This window comes from Lipotes vexillifer, unplaced genomic scaffold (assembly GCF_000442215.2).
Source record: "Lipotes vexillifer unplaced genomic scaffold, Lipotes_vexillifer_v1.1 scaffold223, whole genome shotgun sequence".
NCBI classification, from domain to species: domain Eukaryota; kingdom Metazoa; phylum Chordata; class Mammalia; order Artiodactyla; family Lipotidae; genus Lipotes; species Lipotes vexillifer.
Genome location: NW_006788663.1, coordinates 775346 through 792708, shown reverse-complemented (window position 1 = coordinate 792708; position 17363 = coordinate 775346). Strand labels below are relative to the sequence as shown.

Genomic DNA, 17363 nt, shown 5'->3' with positions numbered 1-17363 from the left:
ATTTTGTCTGATGAGTATTGGAAGTCTCACTTTCTTGTCATTTCCATTTTCATGAAATATCTTTTTCCATCCGTTCACTTTTCAATCTATGTGTAGGCAGCACATTGTAGGCTTTTGTTTTGTTATCCAGTCTGCTACTCTATGTCTTTTGATTGGCACATTTAGTCCACTGATACTTAAGGTAATTATTGATATATATGTATTTATTGCCATTTTAAACCTTGTTTCCCAGTGGATTTTGTATTTCTTCTTTGTTCCTCTCTTTTTCTGTTTTTCATTTTGTAGTCTGAAGTTTTTCTTTTGCACTATGCTTGAGTTCTCTATTTTTTGGTTTTTGTGAATCAACTATATGTTTTTGATTTGTGGTTACCCTGTTTTTCAAGTATGATAACCCATTACTATAACTACTTGCTTTAGATTGGTAGTCACATAGGCTCAAACACACTCTTAAAAAAACCCCTACAATTTCTTACTCCCCTCCCTGACATTTTATGATTTTGATGTCCTCTCTAACATCTTCATGTTTATACTTTGGCTATTCATCATAGTTACCATTGCTTGCACACAGAAAAGTTTTTTTTTAATCTACGTACTGCCTTATTTAAGGGATTTATTTTCCAATTGTGATTTTTCTCTTTCCTATAGATTTTTTTTTTTCTTTTTTTTTTTTTTTGCGGTATGCGGGCCTCTCACTGCTGTGGCCTCTCCTGTTGCGGAGCACAGGCTCCGGACGCGCAGGCTCAGCGGCCATGGCTCACGGGCCTAGCTGCTCCGCGGCATGTGGGATCTTCCCCGACAGGGGCACGAACCCGTGTCCCCTACATCCCCTACATCGGCAGGCAGACTCTCAACCACTGCACCACCAGGGAAGCCCTCTCCCATTCTTTTAATTGGGACTATTTCCTCTGGTTCTTTTTACTTATATTTCTCTGACCCTATGAATTTAGGAGAAACAGTTATCTACTGTGGTCTTTAAGGGCTGTTTTTATGTGGAAGCATTCCTGTGGAGCCTGCATGACTCTAATATTTTTGGTGTGAGGGCTATTTTTAGTATGGATGCCTGCTGTCTCTTTCCTTAGTGTGTGCTGGCCATTATCCCGTTGACAGAGGGTGTGACTTGTGTTGTGGAGAACAGAGCCCGTACTGGATATTGAGTGGGGCCTCCTCTTTGCTCTGTGGCTGTCACAGCCCTGTCAGGGGCAGGATCTGCTCCCCAGCTGTTGGAGTAGAAGCCCCCAGATCCAACTCTTAAGTGTGGTGTTGGGTAGGTGGAACTGGAGTGCTTCCACTGGAAGAGGATCCACTAAGTATTCCTCCGCAGGAGCTGTCCACCAGAAAGTGAGCTCTGTGGTGTCATCTGTCACCGGTTGTGCGCGCTCACAAAGTATACTATTCTTGGTACTGCCTTCGGCCCTGTCTCAGTCAAGGGAATGCAGGCAATTGGCCTGAATGTCCCTCAGCTGCTGTGATCACAAAGCTGCTGGCACAGATCTGCCGAAGTCAGACACAGGGACCTGTCATGGGAGCTATGGAATCAGCACAGACCCTGGCCCGCCTCTGTGTGCACATGCCCACAAAGCCAACAGGTGCTAAATCTGGACCCACCCCAGACTCAGGAGCACCAGTAATCCACTGAGATTGTCAGAAGGCACTGAGCTAATAAAGGCACCAGTGTTGTAAATCCATCAGTCGTAAAGCTGCAAGCCCAGATTTCAGCCCTGCCTCTGGGTATGGACAACTGCCAGGACTTGCAAGCTCCCAGAGCTTGTAGAGGTGGAGCTGTGCCTGCTGTGAGCAATGAGGAAAATGAGGCTGCTGTGGCGGGGCCCCTTCCCTCCCTTTGCGTGTGCGTTAACAATGGGGCTTCTATGGCATACCTGGGCTCAGTCCTGCCCATAGCCCAAGTTGTGGCCTGGACCACACTCCAGTCTCTTCGGGGTGTCTCCACAGAACCAACCCCAGTCCTCTCCTGAGGTTTGTCCTCTGAAGCCCGAATTTCAGCACCCAGGCCCTGTACACACCAGCAGATGCATGTCTCAGGCTGGGGAATGCAGCAAGGTGGCCATGAGTGTGCTGGTTTCTCTCCGTTCTACCTGCCACAAGCCAGTTGCTGCACTCTCCTCTGAACCTCTGACGCTCCCTTTCTGTCCTGGCTGATCTTCCAGCCACCGATGGGGGTTACCAGGGTGAGGGAACCTCTCCTGTTTCATAACACCCTCCCAGGGTGTAGGTCGAACACCAATTCCTTTTTTTATTTTTCTCTTTCATCCTGCCCAGTTACATGGTGATCTTTCTTTCGGCTCTTGTTGTATGAGATCTTTTGCCAGTGTTCAGTACTTATTCTATGAGAACTGTTCCACATGTAGGTGTATTTTTTATGTATTTGTGGGAGGAGGTGAGCTCCATGTAGTTCTATTTTGCCATCTTGATCTCTCTGGTACCGTTATTAATATGCTGTGTTTCTATATAATAGCAATAAATGTGTGGACACCAAAATTTAAAAATACAATACCATTTACAATTGCTTAAAAAAAAAAAAAATCAAAGCTTTAGTTAGTTTCCTTCTCAGTACCAAGTCAGTGGTTTTCCTAGCAGAAGTCTCCGGAGATTGATTCAAGATGGCATAGTAGAAGGACATGCTCTCACTCCCTCTTGCAAGAACACCAGAATCACAACTAACTGCTGAACAATCATTGACAGGAAGACAATGGAACTCACTAAAAAAGATACACCACATCCAAAGACAAAGGAGAAGCCACAAGGAGACAGTAGGAGGGGTGCAAACACAATAAAATCAAATCCCATAACTGCTGGGTGGGTGACTCAAAAACTGGAGAACTTACACCACAGAACTTACACCACAGAAGTCCACCCACTGGAGTGAAGGTTCTGGGCCCCACGTCAGGTTTCCGAAACTGGGGGTCCGGCAACGGGAGGAGGAATTCCTACAGAATCAGACTTTGAAGGCTAGTGGGATTTGACTGTAGGACTTTGACAGGACTGGGGGAAACACAGACTCCACTCTTGGAGGACACACACAAAGTAGTGTGCACTTCAGGACACAGGGGAAGGAGCAGTAATCCCATAGAGACTGAACCAGACCTACCTGCTAGTGTTGGAGGGTCTCCTGCAGAGGTGGGGGGGGTGGCTCTGTCTCACCGTGGGGACAAGGACACTGGCAGCAGAAGTTCTGGGAAGTACTCCTTGGCGTGAGCCCTCCCAGAGTCCGCCATTAGCCCCACCAAAGAGTCCGGGTAGGCTCCAGGGTTGGGTCGCCTCAGGCCAAAAAACCAACAGGGAGGGGACCCAGCCCCACCCATCAGCAGACAAGCGGATTAAAGTTTTACTGAGCTCTTCCCACCAGCGCAACAGACAGCTCTACCCACCACCAGTCCCTCCCATCAGGAAACTTGCACAAGCCGCTTAGATAGCCTCATCCACCAGAGGGCAGACAAAAGAAGCAAGAAGAACTACAATCCTGCAGCCTGTGGAACAAAAACCATGTTCACAGAAAGTTAGAAAAGATGGAAAGGCAGATGGCTATGTACCAGATGAAGGAACAAGATAAAACCCCAGAAAAACAACTAAATGAGGTGGAGACAGGCAACCTTCCAGAAAAAGAATTCAGAATGGTGATAGTGAAGATGATCCAGGACCTCGGAAAAAGGATGGAGGTAAAGATCGAGATGATGCAAAAAATGTTTAACAAAGATCTAGAAGAATTAAAGAACAAACAAACAGAAATGAACAATACAATAACTGAAACGAAAAATACACTAGAAGGAATCAATAGCAGAATAACAGAGGCAGAAGAACAGATAAGTGATCTGGAAGACAGAAGGGTGGAATTCACTGCTGTGGAACAGAATAAAGAAAAAAGAATGAAAAGAAATGAAGACAGCCTAAGAGACCTCTGAGACAACATTAAACACAACAATGTGTTTATAGAGGTCCCAGAAGGACAAGAGAGAGAGAAAGGACCCGAGAAAATATTTGAACAGATTATTGTCAAAAACTTCCCTAACATGGGAAGGGAAATAGCCACCCAAGTCCAGGAAGCACAGAGAGTGCCATACAGGATAAACCCAAGGAGAAACACACTGAGACACACAGTAATCAAACTGGCAAAAATGAAACACAAAGAAAAATTATTGAAAGCAGCAAGGGAAAAATGACAAATAACATACAAGGGAACCTCCATACGGTTAACAGCTGATTTCTCAGCAGAAACTCTACAGGCCAGAAGGGAGTGGCATGATATACTTAAAGTGATGAAAGGGAAGAACCTACAACCAAGATTTCTCTACCCAGCAAGGATCTCACTCAGATTCGATGGAGAAGTCAAAAGCTTTACAGACAAGCAAAAGCTAAGAGAATTCAGCACCACCAAACAAGCTCTACAACAAATGCTAAAGGAACTTCTCTAAGTGGGAAACACAGGACAAGAAAAGGACCTACAAGAACAAACCCAAAACAATTAAGAAAATAGTCATAGGAACATACATATCAGTAACTACCTTAAACGTGAATGGATTAAATGCTCCAACCAAAAGACGCAGGCTTGCTGAATGGATACAAAAACAAGACCCATATATATGCTGTCTACAAGAGACCCACTTCAGACCTAGGGACACATACAGACTGAAAGTGAGGGGATGGAAAAAGATATTCCATGCAAATGGAAATCAAAAGAAAGCTGGAGTAGCAATTCTCATATCAGATAAAACAGACTTTAAAATAAAGAATGTTACAAGAGACAAGGAAGGACACTACGTAATGATCAAGGGATCAATCCAAGACAAAGATATAACAATTATAAATATATATGTACCCAACACAGGAGCACCTCAATACATAAGGTAACTGCTAACAGCTATAAAAGAGGAAATTGACAGTAACACAATAATAGTGGGGGACTTTAACATCTCACTTAGACCAATGGACAGATCACTCAAACAGAAAATTAATAAGGAAACACAACTGTTAAATGACACAACAGACCAGATAGATTTAATTGATATTTATGGGACATTCCAACCAAAAACAGCAGATTACACTGTCTTCTCAAGTGCTCACAGAACATTCTGCAGGATACCTCACATCTTTGGTCACAAATCAAGCCATAGTAAATTTAAGAAAACTGAAATCGTATCAAGTATCTTTTCTGACCACAACACTATGAGATTAGAAATCAATTACAGGGGACAAAACATAAAAAACAGAAACACATGGAGGCTAAACAAAACGTTACTAAATAACCAAGAGATCACTGAAAAAATCAAAGAGGAAATCAAAAAATGACTAGAGACAAATGACAATGAAAACACAATGATCCAAAACCTATGGGATGCGGCAAAAGCAGTTCTAAGAGGGAAGTTTATAGCTATACAAGCGTACCTCAAAAAAAAAGAAAAATTTCAAATACACAATCTAACCTTACACCTAAAGGAACTAGAGAAAGAAGAACAAACAAAACCCAAAGTTAGCAGAAGGAAAGAAATCATAAAGATCAGAGCAGAAATAAATGAAATAGAAACAAAGAAAACAATAGCAAAGATCAATAAAACTAAAAGCTGGTTCTTTGAGAAGATAAACAAAATTGATAAACCATTAGCCAGACTCATCAAGAAAAAGAGGGAGAGGACTCAAATCAATAAAATTAGAAATGAAAAGAGGTAAAGTTACAACAGACACCGCAGAAATACAAAGCATCCTAAGAGACTACTACAAGCAACTCTATGCCAATAAACTGGACAACCTGGAAGAAATGGACAAATTCTTGGAAAGGTATAAGCTTCCAAGACTAAAACAGGAAGAAACAGAAAATATGAACAGACCAATCACAAGTAATGAAACTGAAACTCTGATTAAAAATCTTCCAACAAACAGAAGTCCAGGACCAGATGGCTTCACAGGTGAATTCTATCAAACATTTAGAGAACAGCTAACAACCTTTCTTCTCAAACTCTTCCAAAGATTTGCAGAGGAAGGAACACTCCCAAACTCATTCTATGAGGCCACCATCACCCTGATACCAAAACCAGACAAAGATACTACCAAAAAAGAAAATTACAGACCAATATCACTGATGAATATAGATGTAAAAATCCTCAACAAAATACTAGCAAACAGAATCCAACAACACATTAAAAGGATCATACACCATGATCAAGTGGGATTTATCCCAGGGATGCAAGGATTCTTCAATATATGCAAATCAATCAATGTGATACACCATATTAACAAATTGAAGAAGAAAAACCATCTGATCATCTGAATAGATGCAGAAAAAGCTTTTGACAAAATTCAACACCGATTTATGATAAAAACTCTCCAGAAAGTGGGCAAAGAGGGAAGCTACCTCAACATAATAAAGGCCATATACGACAAACCCACAGCAAACATCATTCTCAATGGTGAAAACCTGAAAGCATTTCCTCTAAGATCAGGAACAAGACAAGGCTGCCCACTCTCGCCACTATTATTCAATGGAGTTTTGGAAGTCCTAACCATGGCAATCAGAGAAGAAAAAGAAATAAAAGGAATACAAACTGGAAAAGAAGAAGTAAAACTGTCACTGTTTGCAGATGACATGATACTATATAGAGAGAATCCTAAAGATGCCACCAGAAAACTACTAGAGCTAATCAATGCATTTGGTAACGCTGCAGGATACAAAATTAATGCACAGAAATCTCTTGAATTCGTATTCACTAATGATGAAGAATCTGAAAGAGAAATTAAGGAAACACTCCCATTTACCATTGCAACAAAAAGAATAAAACGTCTAGGAATAAACCTACCTAGGGAGACAAAAACCTGTATGCAGAAAACTATAAGACACTGATGAAAGAAATTAAAGATGATACCAACAGAAGGAGAGATATACCATGTTCTTGGATTGGAAGAATCTATACTATGAAAATGACCCTACTACCCAAAACAATCTACAGATTCAATGCAATCCCTATCAAACTACCAATGGCATTTTTTACAGAACCAGAACAAAAAAATCTTAAAATTTGTATGGAGACACAAAAGACCCCGAATAGCCAAAGCAGTCTTGAGGGAAAAAAACGGAGCTGGAGGAATCAGACTCCCCAACTTCAGACTATACTACAAAGCTACAGTAATCAAGACAATATGGTACTGGCACAAAAACAGAAATATAGATCAATGGAACAAGATAGAAAGCCCAGAGATAAACCCACGCACCTATGTTCAACTAATCTATGACAAAGAAGGCAAGGATATACAATGGAGAAAAGACAGTCTCTTCAATAAGTGGCACTGGGAAAACTGGACAGCTACATGTAAAAGAATGAAATTAGAACACTCCCTAACACCATACACAAAAATAAACTCAAAATGGATTAGAGACCTAAATGTAAGACCGGACACTATAAAACTCTTAGAGGAAAACACAGGAAGAACACTCTCTGACAGAAATCACAGCAAGACCTTTTTTGGTCCACCTCCTAGAGTAATGGAAATAAAAACGAAAATAAACAAATGGGACCTAATGAAACTTAAAAGCTTTTGCACAGCAAAGGAAACCATAAACAAGACGAAAAGACAACCCTCAAAACGGGAGAAAATATTTGCAGACGAATCAACGGACAAAGGAGTAATCTCCAAAATATATAAACAGCTCATGCAGCTCAATATTAAAAAAACAAATAACCCAATCCAAAAATGGGCAGAAGACCTAAACAGACATTTCTCCAAAGAAGACATACAGATGACCAAGAAGCTGCTCAACATCACTAATTATCAGAGAAATGCAAATCAAAACTACAATGAGGTATCACCTCACACCAGTTAGAATGGGCATCATCAGAAAAATCTACAAACAACAAATGCTGGAGAGGGTGTGGAGAAAAGGGAACCCTCTTGCACTGTTGGTGGGAATGTAAAGTGATATAGCCACTATGGAGAACAGTATGGAGGTTCCTTAAAAAACTAAAAATAGAATTACCATATGACCCAGCAATCCCACTACTGGGCATATACCCTGAGAAAACCATAATTCAAAAAGACACGTGCACCCCAATGTTCACTGCAGCACTATTTACAATAGCCAGGTCATGGAAGCCACCTAAATGCCCATTGACAGATGAATGGATAAAGAAGATGTGGTACATATATACAATGGAATATTACTCAGCCATAAAAAGGAACGAAATTGGGTCATTTGTAGAGATGTGGATGGATCTAGAGACTGTCATACAGAGTGAAGTAAGTTAGAAAAACAAATATATTAACGCATATATGTGGAACCTAGAAAAATGGTCCAGATGAACTATTTTGCAGGGCAGAAATTGGAACACAGATGTAGAGAACAAACGTATGGACACCAAGAGGATTGGTGAGGTTGGGTAATACTGCGTGCTACCCCCTGGCAGCGGGGTGGTGGTGGTGGTGTGATGAATTGGGAGATTGGGATTGATGTGTATACACTGATGTGTATAAAATGGATGACTAATAAGAACCTGCTGTATAAAAAAATAAAATAAAATTCAAAAATTAAAAAGAAGAAAATCACAACTCCAAAATGCTAATGGAAGAAATCAAAGGTGATCTAAATAAATGGAGAGACACACAAGACACACAGTGTTCATAGACTGGAAGATTCAACATAGTAAAGATGTCAATACTTCACAAATTGATATGCAGGTTTAATGCAATTCCTATCAAAATGCCAATAAGATTTTAAATATAGACATTATTATTCTAAAATTTATACATAAAGGTAAAGGAACCCAAATAGCAAAAACAGGTTTGAAAAAGAAGTGAGAGGAATCAATCTATATGATTTGAAGAGGTATTTTATAAGTAGAGTAATCAATTATCAGGGAGTAGGACCGGTAGAGGGATAGACACCTAAATGAATGCAACAGAATAAAAAAACTCAAAAATACATCCACACAAATATACCCAAATAATTTTTGAGAAAGGTGCAAAAGAAATTCAGTGAAGAAACAGCCTTTTCAACCAGTGGTCCTGGAGTAGTTGGACCTCTGTAGGTTAAAAAATGGACCTCAAGCTACTCCTTACCCCTTACATAAAAATTAACTCAAAATAAATCATAAACTTAAATGTACAACTATACAAAACTTTTGGTAAAAAATGGGAAAACCTAGGGTTAGGCATTGAGTCCTTAGCCTGGATGCCCAAGCACGATACGTAAAAGGAAAATTGATAAACTGACTTCATCAAAATTAAAAACTTTTGCTCTGTGAAAGGCCCTGTGAACAGCATGAAAGACAAGGTACAGACTGTGAGAAAATATTTGTGAGCCACATATTTGATGAAGAGTATCTAGAATATGTAAAGAATGCTCAAAACTCAAATATAAAAAAACCAGAAACAATCCCATTAGAAAATGGGCTAAGACATGAACAGACGTTTCACCAAAGAGGATATACAGATGGTAAATAAGCACATGAAAATATGTTCAACATCATTAGCCACTAGGGAAACAAGAATTAAAACCACAATGAGATATCAGTACATATCTGTAAGAATTACTAAAATAAAAAATAGTGACAACACCAAATGTTGGCAAGGATGCAGAGAAACTGGGTCACACATACACTGCTGGTGGGAATGTAAAATGGTAGAGCCACTCTGGAAAACAGTTTGGAAGTTGGGCTTTCCTGGTGGTGCAGTGGTTGAGAATCCGCCTGCCAATGCAGGGGACACAGGTTCGAGCCCTGGTCTCGGAAGATCCCACATGCCACAGAGCAACAAAGCTCGTGCGCCACAACTACCGAGCCTGTGCTCTAGAGCCCGCAAGCCACAACTACTGAAGCCTGTGTGCCCTAGAGCCCATGCTCCACAAGAGATGCCACTGCAATGAGAAGCCCGCATACCGCAATGAAGAGCAGCCCCCGCTCGCCACAACTAGAGAAAGCCCACGTGCAGCAACGAAGACCCAACGCAGCCAAAAATAAATTAAAAAAAAAAAGTCTGAAAGTTTTAAAAAGAATTAAACACATGATTATCATACAACCTAGCAATTCCATTCTGGGCATTTATTCCAGAGAAATGAAAACTTATATTCACATAAAAACCTGTAAACAAATATTCATAGCAGCTTTATTCGTAATAGTAAAAAACTAGAAATAAAAAACTGGAAATCCAGATGTTATTCAACAGGTGAATGATTAAACTGTGGTACATCCATATCACAGAATACTACTCACAACAGAAAGGGTGAACTACTGATACACTCAACAACTTGTATTACTCTCCAGTGAATTATGCTGAGTGCAAAAGGCCAATCCCAATGGTTATATATACTGTGTGATTCCATTTATATAACACTCTGAAAAATTGCAGAAATGAAGGGCAGATTAGTAGTTGCTAGGGGTTAAGCATAGGGGCTAAGGAAACGGGGTAGGAGGGAATTGGGTGTGGCTACAGGAAGACCACATAGGGATCCCTGTAGTGATAGAATTGTTCTGTATCTTGACTCTGTCAGTGTCAAATCCTGGTTATGATATTGTACTATAGTTTTGCAAGACATTATCACTAGACGAAACTGGTAAAGGGTACAGACAATCTCGATTATTTCTTACAATTGCATGTGCTTCTACAATTATCTCAAAACAAAAAGTTTAATTAAAAAAGAAAAAAACAGGAACAAACCCATACTATTTACTTACTGAGCACCTGTTATATGGCCAGGCCCTCTGTCAGGTACTCACATGAAATATTTCTTATTTTATTTTTCATGAACTCTATAAATATTATGCCTATTTCCTAAATGATCTTTCTAGAATACTGTTTCTCTGTGACACTAATAGTCTTCCTTGAGAGGTGTTCTGAGAAAAGGGCTCCTTAATTAAGTAGTTTGAGAAACACAAAAACAATTATTTTCTTTTCTACTGTAGGATTTTTCAAGGCCTTTAACAAACTCATGTACATTATAAATATTCAAAAGGAGGCCACCACACACAGCTTTCCTCAAATTTCTTTAATTTTAGAACTCTTCGTTTCATGTGATGCCTATTAACAACTTAGTTAAAGAATTAGTATTTCTTGCAATATACGTTAATAAATGTTGGGTTATAAGTTTTCTATCAGTATCCCTTCTGGAGCTGGGTTTTATGTGCTATTTCAGTTTAGGCTACAGATTTACCACCTAAGTGTACTCTTTTGATGATCCAAACTACTTACCATGTAACAATATAAATAGATCGAACTACTAATGTGAAGACCAACATTCCATACATGACCTGAAGAAGAAAGGGAAAATGAAGTTAGTAAAATCATGATTCTTTGGCAAAGGAAGTATATTTCGCCTACAAAAATAGTCCTCCCGGTTAAATGTAAAGATTTATTATCTTTCATTACATTTTAAAGAACAGATGTATAATTATATAATGAAGAGTTATACTAACCTTTGAGGAAAGAGCCTGCTTGTGAATAATCAATATCAGAAGTCTCATGTCAATTTTAATTCTGAATGGTTCCATGAAATTTTAAATATATGCTAAAACCTGAACAAATGCTGTATTTTTGCCTCATATTCCCTAGAGATCCTTTTCTTCTTGTTAGCTTCACTTTCAGCAAATGATTCTACTTCCCATCTTATAAAACGGAACTCTTTTAAACTCTCCTCCCAAGTGCTTGTGCATTCATATGCATCCTCTCCCTGCATTCCTTCTCCCACTCCTAGTTTCTAAAGAAAGAGGTGCCCATTTCTTCTTGACTGAGGTGAATCTACTCCCCTGTGTTCTTTATTCTATATGCTCCCACATCTTCCCAGACTTGGCTCCAACAACTAACCTCCTTCTCTTCTATATTGAGCAGTGGATAGGTACTACTACCTGGAAACCTGAACCTAGTGGGAAAATTTAACTTTTAAAAGTGTGAAATATTAAATACAAGAAAACTGCATAGAATATAAATGTATAACTTAAATATTTATAAAGCCAATAACTGGGAAAGTACCATTCAGGTCAAGACACATGTTATCTCTTCCCAGTCCAACCCTCTCCCCTACTCCTTAGAGGAAACCACTCTCCTGACTTTTAAAATAAACACATATTCTTTACGTGTTTCTTTTCTTTACGTGTTTACTAACTTAAACTGGCGTCCTAAATATGTGCTCCTAAATAAGTTTTTAAAATTTTAATTTTAATTTACAATAGAATAATGTTACATACATTTGTTTTTGTTTTATCTTTTAGAATTCAATTATGTTGTATATGTAGCCATAGTTCATATATTTTTGATATCACATAAATAAATACCACAATTTATTTACCAATTCTTGTGTTGATGGACATTTTGAGGTTATTTCCAGTTTTCACTGCTATGAACATTTTTATGCATATATTCTAATACACACATACAAAAGTTTCTCCAGGGTATGTACCTAGGAATGTAACTGCTGAGTCAGAGGGTATATTATTATTAAAATTACTAAAAATGTCAAACTGTTTTCCAAATTGGTTATACCAACCTTTACTCCAACCAATGTGTATTCTGAGTGTTTCTTTTATGCCACATACTCAAAACACAATATAGTCAGACTTCTAAATTTTTGTCAGTCTATGTGGTTTTTAATATGTATTTCTCCGATTACAGGTTGAACACTGTATGTTATGTTCACTGGCCAATTGATATCTGCTATTGTTCAAACCTATTTTTTTATTCGGTTGTCTGTCATTTTCTTACTTACTTGTTCCTGTTTCAACTTTAAAAAACTTTTAATATTAAAATATAACACACACACAAAGTGCTCAAAACATAAACACTGTTTGAGGATTATCACAAAACAAATATCTTTGCAATTTTTGACTTCATAGGTCAAAAAACTGAACTTTGGCAGAATACCATAAATCAACTTCATACCCCTCTCAAGTTCTATACCCTTCGCTTCCCTGAGGTTTACCACTATGCTGACTTCTCACATTAGAGTTCAGTTTTGCCTGTTTTGAACCTCAATATAAATGGAACTCTGTTTTATATACTTGTGTCAAGCTTCTTTTACTCAGTATTGTGTCTGTGAGTCTCATTCAACTTGTTATACGAGCTGTGGAATATCAGTGTTCATTGCTATCTAATATTCCATTATTTAATTATGTATATTTTATATATCCATTCTATGCTGATGGACATTGGGGTCTAAGTTTTAGTTAATTATAATAATCCTGCTATAAACATATATAATATTGGAAGAACACTCTTTGACATAAATCACAGCAAGATCCTTTTTGACCCACCTCCTAGAGTAATGGAAATAAAACCAAAAATAAACAAATGGGACCTAATGAAACTTAAAAACTTTTGCACGGCAAAGGAAACCATAAACAAGACTAAAAGACAACCCGCAGAATGGTAGAAAATATTTGCAAATGAAGCAACTGACAAAGGATTAATCCTCAAAAGATACAAGCAGCCCATGAAGCTCAATATCAAAAAAACAAACAACTTAATCCAAAAATGAGCAGAAGATCTAAACAGACGTTTCTCCAAAGAAGATATACAGATTGAAAGGATGCTCAACATTACTAATCATTAGAGAAATGCAAATCAAAACCACAATAAGGTGTCACCTCACACGGGTCAGAATGGCCATCATCAAGAAATCTACAAACAATAAATGCTACAGAGGGTGTGGAGAAAAGGGAATCCTCTTGCACTGCTGATGGGAATGTAAATTGATACAGCCACTATGGAGAGCAGTATGGAGGTTCCTTACAAAACTAAAAATAGAACTACCATATGACCCAGCAATCCCACTACAAGGCATATACCCTGAGAAAACCATAATTCAAAAAGTCATGTACCACAATATTCATTGCAGCACTATTCACAATAGCCAGGACATGGAAGCAACCTAAGTGTCCATTGACAGATGAATGGATAAAGAAGATGTGACCCATATGTACAATGAAATATTACTCAGCCATAAAAAGAAACGAAATTGAGTTATTTGTAGTGAGGTGGATGGACCTAGAGTCTGTCATACAGTGAATTAAGTCAGAAAGAGGAAAACAAATACCGTAGGCTAACACATATATATGGAATCTAAAAAAACCAATGGTTCTGATGAACCTAGGGGCAGGACAGGAATAAAGATGCAGACGTAGAGAACGGACTTGAGGACATGGGGAGGGGGAAGGGTAAGCTGGGACAAAGTGAGAGAGTAGCACTGACATATATACACTACCAAATGTAAAATAGCTAGCTAGTGGGAAGCAGCTGCATCACATGGGGAGATCAGCTCGGTGCTTTGTGACCACCTAGAGAAGTGGGATAGGGAGGGTGGGAGGGAGATGCAAGAGGGAGGGGCTATGGGGATATACGTATACATGTAGCTGATTCACTTTGTTATACAGCAGAAACTAACACAACATTGTAAAGCAATTATACTCCAATAAAGACGTTAAAAAATATGTGTGTGTGTGTGTGTATGTAATTTTTGGTGTACATGTTCAGGGATTTCTACTGGGCATATGCCTAGGAGCCAAGCTGCTGGATCATAGCGTATGCATAAACTCAAGTTTAGTAGTTTTTACAAACTCTTTTCCAAGGTGGTTATACCGATTAACACTCCCACGAGCAGTGTATGAGTGTTGCTCAATAGCCTTGGTAGTCAGCCCTCGGTACTATAAAGTCTTTTTTATTTTAGCCATTCTGTTGAGTATGTAGTGGTATTTCACTGTGCTTTCAATTTTTATTTCCATGATGACTAATATAGATTGAATACCACTTCGTATGTTTATTGGCCATTTGGATATAATCTTTTGTGAAATGTCTAATCCATTTTTCTACTGGGTGTCCTACTTTTTTTTATTGGTTTGTAGGAGGTCTTTACATATACTAGTCTTTGCTTGATTATACGTGTTGTGAATATCTTATTCCACTCTATAGTGTTAATATGTTCACTCTCTTTATGGTGTCTTTTTATGACCCTAAATTCTTAATTTTAAGATTAAATTAGTGTTGTCTGTGTCTTGTAATAATGGTATAGCTATTTATTCATTTAGGTATTCTTTAATGTCTGTAAATGTGTTATGTAATTTCTTCCATATATGTCTTAGACATTTATGCTAGATTTACTCCTAGGTACTTCATAAATATTTTTAGATGATTATCATAAGTAGTAATTTTTCTACCTGTTGGATGCTATTATATATAAATACAACCATTTTTTTGCAAACTGCTTTATATAATGTGACTTTACCTTTTAAAATCTCTTCTACTAATTTATTTGTAGAGTCTTTAGGTTTTCCCTATATACATTTGTATATCACTTGTGAATATTTACAGTTTTGTCTCACCCTTTTTAATTCAATAATTGTAATGTTTTTTCTTGCTTAACTGAGTGGGCCTGGTCCTCCAGTACAATATGAATAGAATTGGTGATAACAAGTACTGCTATATCATGCTCAGTCTCAAAGAGAAAGCTTTCAATGGTTCATCACTGTTATATTGAGTGTAGGATTAAAAAAAATTTTTTAAATAATCTTTATCAGATTAAGAAGCCCTCTTTTATTTCTAGTTTGCTAAGAGTTTTTAAAAATCATGAATTAATAGATTTTATCAAATACTTTTTCTGTATCTCTTGAGATAATCATATAATTTTTGTCCTTTAATTTAATTTTCTAATACTGATTAATAGTCTAACCAACTTGATACTCCTGGGATATATCTAATTTAGTCATGATGCTTTATCCTATTTTTGTTTATATTGGCTGATTTGGTTTGGAAATATTTTGCCTAGGACTTCTGCCTGTTATTTTAACTCTTTCAAACTCTCCTTACTGGTATTAAAGTTTTGCTTGCCTCATACATGAGTTGGAGAGTATCCCTCTTCTTTTTGTTCGATTCACTATGAGAATCTGTGTAAGACTGGAATTATTTCTTCTTTTAATGTGTGGTAAACATTCTAGCAAAGTCATATTTGCACACAAATTTCTGACTACTGATTGAACCACTTTTCATTGTTATAGGACAATTCAGGTTTTGTATTCTCTGTAAGTTATACTTACAGATTTTAACTACAGGTTATACTTTCTTTAGGAATTTGTCCATTTAAAAAAATAAAAATGAAAAATGTAAATTTATTGGCATAAAGTTGTTCATAATATTCAATTAACTTTTTAATGTCGCCAGGACTTGATGTGATATCACTTTTTCATTTCTTCTTTTTTTAATATTTATTTTTTGGCTGCGTCAGGTCTTAGTTGCGGCACGTGGGATCTTTCATTGTGATGCACGAGCTTGCTAGCTGTGGCATGTGAGATCTCACAGTGCGCGGGCTCATTACTTGAGGTGCACAGGCTCTCTAGTTGTGGTGCATGGACTGCAGAGCACATGGGCTGATTAGTTGTGGCACGTGTGCTTTCTAGTTGTGATGCATGGCCTCAGTAGTTGTGGTACGCAGGCTTAGTTGCCCCGTGGCATGTGGAATCTTAGTTCCCCGACCAGGGATCGAACTGGCATCCTCCTCACTGCAAGACGGATTCTTAACCACTGGACCACCCGGGAAGTCCCTTTATATCTGATATTGTTTGTGCTTGCCTTTTCCCCTCTTGATCAAATTCACCAAGGGTATGTTAATTTTACTTGTCTGTTTAAAGAAGCAACTTTTGGCTTTGCTGATTCTCCCCACAGTATATTTGTTTTCTATTGTATTCCTTTTTGCTTTTATCTTTCACTTATTGAAATATATGCTATATCTTTCCTTTTTTAGCCTTTTTTTCCTGGTACACACATTTTAAGGCTAGATATTTCCCTCCAAATATGAATTCTGCTGAATCCAAGTTTTTTTTTTTTAATGTAGCCATTCTTTTATATACATATATATATATATATATTTATTTTGGCTGCTCTGGGTCTTGGTTGCTGCACATGGGATCTTCGTTGAGGCATGCAGCATCTTTAGTTGTGGCATGCGGACTTCTTAGTTGCAGCATGTGGACTCTTAGTTGAGGCATGCATGCGGGTTCTAGTTCCCCGACCAGGGATCGAACCCAGACCCCCTGCATTGGAAGTACAGAGTCTTACCCACTGGACCACCAGAAGGTCCCCCAAGTTTTAACATGTATTTATTTTCATTGATTCAATTCAAAATATTTTCCATTTCTATGATTGGAAATGTCTGTATTTCTTTGATCTATATTATTTAAAATTATATTACTTAAATTCTAACATAATTGCATTACAGTCAGAAATTATATTCTGATTACAGTCCTTTGAAATTTGTTAAGACTTACTGCATGAGCAAGCATATGGTCAATTTTTGTAAATGTGGAAAAACAAAGTGTTTCTGCAATTGTTGGGTGCAGTAGTTTACATTTCCTCTATAGGTCAAGTTTTTTAATCAAGCAGTTTAAATC

At 38.0% G+C, this 17363-nt stretch overlaps 1 protein-coding gene across 2 annotated transcripts in view; it reads right to left on the bottom strand.

Moving 5' to 3' along the window:
- The window catches only part of ACER3 (alkaline ceramidase 3), a 181901-nt gene that overhangs the window by 27265 nt on the left and 137273 nt on the right, over positions 1-17363 (bottom strand). For both annotated transcript variants that reach the window (XM_007461710.1, XM_007461711.1), the window contains one exon: positions 11185-11243. In XM_007461710.1, the coding sequence (XP_007461772.1) occupies positions 11185-11243 (59 nt within the window). The remainder of the gene's footprint in view (positions 1-11184; positions 11244-17363) is intronic.